At 49.8% G+C, this 8,909-nt stretch overlaps 1 protein-coding gene across 1 annotated transcript; it reads left to right on the top strand.

The window, feature by feature from the left end:
• The first annotated feature begins 3,293 nt into the window (after window positions 1-3,293).
• Window positions 3,294-4,244, top strand: LOC141161457 (taste receptor type 2 member 4-like). Its single transcript, XM_073646267.1, has one exon. The coding sequence runs from the start codon at window positions 3,294-3,296 to the stop codon at window positions 4,242-4,244; it is 951 nt and encodes a 316-aa protein (XP_073502368.1).
• The last annotated feature ends 4,665 nt before the right edge of the window (window positions 4,245-8,909 follow it).

The following is an 8,909-nucleotide window of genomic DNA, read 5'->3' as shown; positions in this document are numbered from 1 at the left end:
TACCATGGCTTGGTAGTCTCTCCCTCTTAACCCGATTGCAGTCCGACACCAGATCATCATTTCACTTTTGGGAGGCATGGCAATGGGGAACGGGTCTCTCATCCTCACGCTACCAATCTCACCACCAGACAGTTCTACCTGTTGCCGTCTCATCAGGGCACTTATCTCTTTCTGGAGGACCCTCTGTTGGCTGGAGCTCGCATTCATCGCCACCTGCTGCAAAATCACAATTACTTCTGAAAGACAGTTTTCAATCACATTAGTACCCAAGGTTATTTTAGGGTGACTTTCACGACGGTCAATGTCCACAATGATCACTCCCTGTGCTGGCAGTTCCACCTTACCAATCTTGATGGTCATCTCTCTGAACCCCACCTGCGGCACGGGTTGGCCATTGCTGGCAATGATGCTTAAGTCATCGTCTGGATAGCGGGTTATGTCGGCGTCACTCCAGTACCGCTTGAAAAGTACGTAGGGGATGGTAGTCACTTGGGACCCGGTGTCCAGCAGTGCTCTCATGGGGATACCGTCCAGCACTACGGGTAAGACCAGGCGTCCCCCCACGTACTTATCACGCCAATTAGACGGGCCTGATGACCTTATGCCTGGGGGTTGGCCCTCTGCCCCAGGTCGGACCCATTTAAAGTACAGTACCTTGCTATGTGTCCTGGTTGACTGCAACGGCGGCAAATCGGCTGTCCATCCTCTGTGTAACGGTCGGCGGGCCTCCCTCTGAACGACGGGATCCTCCTCTGTCGACGCCATGGGACATCCTCCGGACTGGAAGCCAGCTTGATTGGTCTTGACGGTTCCACCTGCAACGACTGTACGGTTCTGGTCAGTGCAGCCACACTCTTTGTTAGCTCCTGGACCTGATGGTGCAGGTTTGCAGGCTGGGATGGATTTAGGGCCTGTGCATCAGCCCCCACAAGGTCTGCGGGGTAGGGCGCTGCCCCCTGGTGGTAAGTGACGGCAGGGCGCCGGGGAGCTACAGCACCACCTGGTGCTGGTTCTCGAAGCACCCGGATGGCCCTATCCTTGAACTGCGCAAAAGTCAGATCGGGGTTCTGTAGGGCCATAAGGCGCAGCTGGGTTCTATGGGCGCTGGACAGCAGACCTTCTATGAACTGGTCAGTCAACAGTTTATCAGTGTCCTGCATGTTGCCAGGGTCAGCTTGTTTGATAGCTCTCAGAGCTTCTTGCAGGTTCAAGGCATAGTCTCTATCTTGAGCTCACTGCTTACAGCCATAGAACCGCATTTTGATCTCTGCTGAGGTACGGGTGTCAAAGGTACTGCGCAGCCGGGTCAGAATGTCCTTTACAGTCCTTTACAGTCCTTTTCTCCTCATCTGACCATGATTTCACTTCCCGCTGGGCTGCACCGGTTAGCTGCCCTGTCAGAATGCTCACTTTCTGTTCTTCTGTCAGGGGATAAACTTTAAACAAACTGTGCAGTCTTTCTTTAAAGTCAGTTAAGGTATGGGATTCCCCTGAGTATTGGGGCAGCCAGGCCGCTCCGGGGATGTAGGGCATGGAGAACGGCATCACCGCTGCTGCAGCCACGCTGGTGGTAGAAGGTCCCTCCGCGTCCGTCATCTTCCTCCCCCCTAGTTAAGTGCGGCCTACCTTCCATTGAACCTCGTCCGTAGGCCGCGGCTACGCTTGTGCTGCTCCGGGTGAGGACCTTGCATCACGTCCTGGTGACGTCAGCGTCACTCTCACTCCTTCCAGGACCTTGCGCAGCGTCGGTGCGTAGGGCGGGGCTTCAGGTCTCGCGCGGTTGGACGTCCATGCCCCTCTTCTTCCAGCGCGGCGTCCCGAAGATGGCGCCCGATGGCGGGAACACGGCTGAGGATGGCGGGAAACGGCTGAAGATGGCGGGAAACGGCTCCGGATGGCGGGAAACTTCACTCAGGTAAGTATAAAGTCTTTTTCAGGCATGCAATACCCGTTTGGGGTGGGTTGGTCACAATCCTGCCGACTACGCCAAAGCTGACTCGCCCCCTGGGCCGTGGGGCACCCGGAACCGGGATTTAGTGCGATGATGGGGGTAGTAGTATCAACCCGATCCCGTGGCTCAGGGTGGTCAGACCAAATGCTGTGGCAGTCTATTTGTAGGGTTTTTGAATGTCCGACTACGCCACCCGTGGATTGCGGTCAGGGATGACCGCCGCTGCAAGGCAGACCGCTGAGGCTGATGTTGGTGTGCAGCACAGGGATAGGATAACTCCCCACGGGAAGAGTGTAGACTCAGGGCAGTGGAATAGGATGCTGGGGGTGATGGTGCAGGCCGCTATAATAAGGGTTCAGAGTCTGCTTCAAACAGTCCAGGGTCTTTATTGTAGTTAGTACTAATGACCCAACAGGAGTACCGAGTAGGAATGGGCCTGGGTGTCTGAGAGCATTCGGGCAAGCTCCACTGGTCAGGGTGAGTGTGAAGGCCTACTGTTCTCTCTCTGCCCTTGCTGACTATCCCCCTTATCGTGGTGTGATAGCCCACGTCCCTGAGCTGGCTGTGTACTTCACCTGTATGGCTTGCAACTCGGACCTTAGGTACCTTTTGCCTCTCCGTGCTGTACTGGTCCCTCTGTGTGGCAGAGCCTCCAGGCTTCCTAGGCCAAGGAACCTGAAATCCCTTGCGGGTTGGTTATCTGCTGCAGGGCTTGCAACCCTGACAGCCTCGGACCTCAATGTCCGGTGGTGATTCTCTCAGCCAGGACCGGCTCTCGTCGCCTCTGTCCCTGGCTCGCAGCTTCTCCTCTGCCTCACAGACTCCTTGGCTACAGCTGAACTGTCCCTCTTCCTCTGGGGCTAGTCTCAGTCCTGAGCTAGGTCATCCAGTTCTCTCTAACCCTGCCCTCAGTACCAGCTTTTATAGGGGCAGCCAGCTCCCCCTACTGGCATGGGACAGGAGGTGCTTTATGCTAATTGTCCCTGTCCAGGGAACCTCCCTCCTGCTCTCAGACACAGCCTTTAATATTTGTGGCATCCAGGCCTGGGGTGACACATATGTAACTTACACCATAAGCAAATAGCATGTAAATTTTCATGTAAAGGATGCATGCAGAAGTCTAATATCCCCTACCTTCCACCTGCTGACCCACAATGTCCAGCTTCCTATGCCCAGCACTGGTCATCTAGTACCAAGCACCCAAAACTTGGTATCCAGCAACCATCATCCAGTACATAGCATCTAGAATCCAACACAAAGGACCCGGCATCCGACACATAGCATCAAGCATTCAGCATCCAAAATCCAGCATTCAGGAGTATCAGAAGGAACCTACCTGAGGATGACCATTAATATTCCTTTGTGGTTCTCCATCATGCTCTTCAGTCTTCTGGAGAGTCTGGTTGGGATAATTTTAAACATTTTCCTTATAGTTGTGAATAGAAACATTTTGAGAATAGGAAATGAAGTGAACCCGTCCGCTTTGCTCCAGTTCTTCATCGCTATGATAAACATATTTCTGCTAAGTGCATTGATCTCTGAGGCTCTGCTCTTTGTGGTCTTCAGCCATGTCTTTCTCATCAAGGAAGTGATAGCGTTTTACTTGACCATCATAACTGTCCTCATGTACTTCCAGTACTGGCTCATCACCTGGCTCTGTCTCTTCTACTTCACCAGAACAACAACATTCAGCCATAAATTCTTCATTTGGCTAAAGAGAAATATTCCACAGCTCTTACCATATCTTCTCCTAATATCAGCAGTTTTGTCGTTTGCTGTAAGCATCCTATTTATACCAAATGGAATTAGCCAACCACAACCTTCTGGCAACGCTACCTTAATTCTCCCTGATTTCACCTTCAATACTCTGTACATGATGTTGTTCACCTTCCTTGGTTGCTGGACACCCTTCATCGTTAGTTTCCTCTCTGCTGGATTCACTGCTTCGTCTTTACTAACACACATTCGGAACATGAAACAAGGAGTGTTGGGCTTTACCCGCCCTCAGTTGAAGATTTACGTCAATGCTGTTAGGACAATGACTCTGCTTATTCTGCTTTCTGTATCTTATTATTTGGTAGCAATTTTTGGCTTAGCAATCCCTTTTAAATTGGACGATCTTCATTTGCTTAATTGGCTCTTTGGGGTGTCCTACCCAACAATAGAAGTCGCCATCATTATCCAGTCCAACACAAAGCTTAGAAGGATGCTTCAGAGCTGGTGCTCATTTACATGTAGGAAGATGCGAAATAAGCAAATAAAGGTCAGTGTAGGATGTGGAGGAGGGGTGTAGATATGACGGATGACTCAGAATTGGGAATGAACAATAAGATGAAGTAGATGACCAAAAGCGATGGATTTCCACCTGTGTGGCTGTCATAACATGTTGGGTAGCCAGTAGTTGGAGACCTGTGGTCTACATAAACCTGATGCTACAATATGCTCTTCAAGACTTGAAAATGTTTGACATTAATATATTTTGATCCCAAGTTGCTTAATTCAGGGTAAGAGTAGGGTCACACAACTCACATCCGAGGAAAACAGTCCTATTATTCTTATCGGACTTTGATCAGAGTTTGATCAGAGTGGCATCAGTTTTTCTCAGAACCTTCTCCGTTCTGTCATCCAAGTTGGGTCCAATTTTTTTCACTCACCCATAGACTTGCATTGCTGATTTTGACTGATCAAAATCAGACAGAATTGAATTATTCCATGTATCAGAGGCATCTCATGCGATTTTCAGCCTAGCGAGTAGAAATTAGGATTAGGGCTCCTTCTTTATTGTAACTTGTGCTCTGATATTAAATAATCTAATGATATAATCTGATGTTCATTTGTTTCCAAAATACATTAAGAAAACAAGATATGTTTGTAATAATTAATAGATAAATAGATTAATATTAGAGTTAGAACTGTCCCATAAGGGTTACCATGACGTGGTGGGATGGCTTTTACATTATTTTGATCAAAATTATGTTAACTAAATACCCTTTATTATTTAGTATTATTTTTGCAATGTGCGATTTATCCATTTACTTCCAGTTATTTGGGTATTTTGCTTGTCTTTGGTTTTTCTGTCTAGTGGCCTTATGTGAACATGCATTTACATTTTGCATGCACATCAATTTACATTTTAGTTCAGACTCCCAGGTTTTTTCTTAATAATTAATAGATGTTGAAGAAGTGATATAGTCAGAATTCCTCACCTGGGTCAATGCATGCTTGAGGTTCAGGGGAGCGTAACGATCATGGTCACAGAGGGTGGGACCACGACCAGAACCATGCGGGAGAGGTGCCTGCCAATGCCTATTTCATCTGGACGTGTGTCCAAGGACTAGTGTTGAGCCACCCCCGTAGTGTTCGAGTTCGGTTCGGTTCGTCGAACACCCGTGTGTTCGCCGAACTGTTCGTCGAACTGTTCGTCGAACACCTTCGAACACCGTTAAAACCAATGGCAGGCAAACAAAAACACATAGAAACACATAGAAAACACCTTCAAAGGTGTCCAAAAGCTGACAAACTGCTCAGAAGACACAACTAACACATGGAAAAGTGACAAGTACATATAGTCATGCGAAAAGAAAAGAGGTGGAGGAGTAAAAGGAGGGGGAGACACAGATATAGGCATGTCATGCCCTTCTAAAATCCAAAAAGTGAGAAGCCGAGACGGCCAGTCCGCTCCTGCCCGTGCCACCTCCGTGTCGCCGGGTTTGTGCCAGAGCCGCGGTGAACCCTGACGGCCAGCCCCCCTCTCCCAATACTGGTGCCTGTCCGCTGGTGGGTCGAGAGAGCCCCCCTGTGGTGGAGGCAGCTCTAAGCTTTTTAATTTAAATTGTCCCTCTAATTTGAATGAATACACTTTAAATCCATTTACAAGGATCTATTGGAGGGCAAGTCTCATGCCAGCAGCCGCGTAATTCCAGCTCCAGTAGCGTCCACTAAAGCTGCTGCAGTTAAAAAGCTTTTATAAGGATCGAGCTCGGCTGTCCACCGCAAGGCATCCTAGTGCCAGTCCCAGCCCCTATGCCTTGGGGTGCCTCCTGATGCTCTTCACTAAGTATCCCGTGGTCCCGAAGCATTTCCTTTGAAAAAATTAAGTGTCCAAACTACAGGTGGTGTAGCTTGCTTAACAGCCGGGATAATCCGCTGACTAGCAGACACTGCTACTAGGCACAAAGTATTTCCTGGGCTAGATGCAGTTAAAAATTTGTAAGTAGATACTCTCGTTGGATGCTGAGAAAGCATTCCATAGAGTCTCCTGGCACGCCATATATGATTCTCTTAAAAAGCTTGGGGTAGGGGTCTAGGGGACCCTTTTATAGCCAAAATCAAGGCCCTGTATCACAATACGTCACCTAGGCTGAAGATAAATGGAACTGTAGCACCGAGGGCTCGGTTGCTACAGACGTATTGCACCTCACCCAGAGGTGTGATATCTCACTCTCAGATAAGGATGGAGTGTGGATCAGGACCCGACACCTGCATGCATTACACCACATTGCCGTGGGGCAGGGCGACCAATATGCCCCTGAGATGGGCACGACAGTCCCTGTCCCTGGCTGGAGTGGGGGGAGGGAACACTGAGGAAGGGGAACCCTGCAGTGCAGGAGCAGGGAGGAAGCAGTTCCTGGGTGCATTGAGAAGGGAGTATAAAAGGTGGGCACCATCTTAGTTCAGTGCAGAGAAGTCTGAGCAGAAGTGGCAGGGAGCAGGGGCTCTGCATGAGCTCTGCTCCGGAGGCGGGCCTAGTAACAGAGGCCCAGGCCTGCAAGAGGGAGAAGGAAGGAAGAGGAGCGGAGAAGGCTCCAGGAACGAGGAATGAAGGGATCCCAGGGGTGCGGACGGGCGAGTCGCCACCGCACGCCCGAATCCACCTGCGTGGAGGGGTCAGGCCAAAGGGGGAGACCGGTCCCCGAACTAGTGGAGGCAGGAAACGACCCTCAGCTAGAAACCGGAGGCTCTGACATTTTATGTGGCGCAGCCCCTTGCTCCACCCGCTAGGAAGGCACCACATAGGGTCAGGGAAACTGGCGCCAAGTTTACCAAGAGGAGGCCCGAGGCAGCCGGACAGAAGTGTTGGTAAGAAAGGCCAGACAAAGGACACACAAAGGGGGTCCTGTGAAGCGCTCCAAAGTTATCTGGGAGTTGTCTGAGCCCCTCACCTGGTGAGCACAGTACGACGTGGGCAGCCGTTACCTGCAGACGTGGTCTGGATAATAAGAACTGTGAGTAAAGGCCCTGAACTGCATCACTGACTCCGTGTCGTTACTGCTGCTGCCCTGCACCATCACCCCCATCCTCCGCATACACTGCCCTGAGGCTATACTCCTCCCGTGGGGAGTTATGCTACGCTCTGCTGCACCCACAACACCAGCCTTAGCGGTCTGCCCTGTAGCGGCGGTTCACTCTGACCGCAATCCACGGGTGGCGTAGTCGGACATTTAAACATCAAAACCACATAAATAGTTCCGCCACTGGTTTGACCGCCCTGAGCCACGGAACCGGATCGCCGCCACGAAGACTACAACCACCAGCATCCACCAAAAAGGGTCCGGCTCCGGGTGTCCCAAGGCCCAGGGGGTGCGTCAGAACATTTTCATCACCTTTCACAATCACCAATGGGACAAGGCAGGGATGTCCTCTGTCCCCTCTCTTATACATCCTAGTGACGGAGCACCTGCTCTCATCAATTCGCCATAACCCCAATATTAGGTGGATTGAGGTGGGAGGCACCGAGTACAAGTGCTCTCTATTTGCTGATGATGTCCTAGTATATATCACTCAATCACATATATCCATCCCTGCTGTTATGGCTGAAATAGGTCACTTTGTTACATGGTAAAATTTTAAAATCAATGCAGCGAAGTCTGAGGCCCTCGATGTCTCCCTCCCCAAATCCATATAGGATTCCATCCAGTCCAACTTTCCCTTTGCCTGGCCCTCACAGGGTATCAAATACTTAGGAATTCCTATTCATAGAGACCTCTCCCATCTATGTTATCTTAATTTTGGGCCCTTTATTGAACAACTCCATACAGACCACGGTTGGCAAGTTAGAACTGTAAGATTCACTACGTGAACCACTGGTGTTTTGTGGAAAAGCACATGTACACCGCGTTCCAAATTATTATGCAAAAAGTGTTTCGGAGTGATAAGGGAAGAATTTGTTTGTTTGTCAGTTAAACTCATTGATGGTGATGTGTGTCAGGGCTCTTTATATCACTGTAAGCAATTGCAGACACCTGTGCTAATTAGTTTGGCAGGTGTGTCCAATGAAAGGCAAGACTACTTAAGAAGGCTCTCTCACATTATTAAGCAGCCTACATTTTCTGCCAAAATGGGAAAGAAAAAGGATGTGTCGGCTGCTGAGAAGCAACAAATTGTGGAGTGTTTAGGTCAAGGCATGACTACAATCAACATTGTGCGATGATCAGGATGAAGTGTCTTGGCAATCAAGAAGTATGTAGCTGATTCACAGTACACACGTGTGCGTGCTGATAAGGGCAAATTGAGGACTCTTTCCTACAGGCAATTACGTCAGGTTGAAAGAGCAGCGGCAAAAAAGCCTTGTCATAGCAGCAGACAAGTTTTTGAAGCTGCTTGTGCCTCCAACGTCCCCCGAACAACAAGATGCAGGGTCCTTCAGAGGTTTGCAGCTGTGCATACGCCATCCTGTCGACCTCCTCTATCCACTTCACACAAGCAGAAACGGCTCCAGTGGGCCAAACATTACATGAAGACTGATTTCAAAACTGTTTTGTTCACGGATGAGTGCCGTGCAGCGCTCGATGGTCCTGATGAATGGAGTGGAGGATGGCTGGTTGATGGACACCCCACGCAAACACGGCTACAGCGCCAACAAGGAGGAGGTGGAGTAATGTTTTGGGCTGGAATCATGGGGAGAGAGATTGTCGGCCCCTTTAGGATCCCTGAAGGCGCTAAAGATGAACTCCATAAT

This window comes from Phyllobates terribilis, unplaced genomic scaffold (genome assembly GCF_046119375.1).
Source record: "Phyllobates terribilis strain yellow unplaced genomic scaffold, ASM4611937v1 Scaffold_9__5_contigs__length_417890890, whole genome shotgun sequence".
NCBI classification, from domain to species: domain Eukaryota; kingdom Metazoa; phylum Chordata; class Amphibia; order Anura; family Dendrobatidae; genus Phyllobates; species Phyllobates terribilis.
This window is presented reverse-complemented; position numbering and strand designations above follow the sequence as displayed.

Excerpts from the sequence above, each read along its gene's own strand:
- LOC141161457 (XM_073646267.1), top strand. The coding sequence starts at position 3,294 with ATGACCATTAATATTCCTTTGTGGTTCTCCATCATGCTCTTCAGTCTT.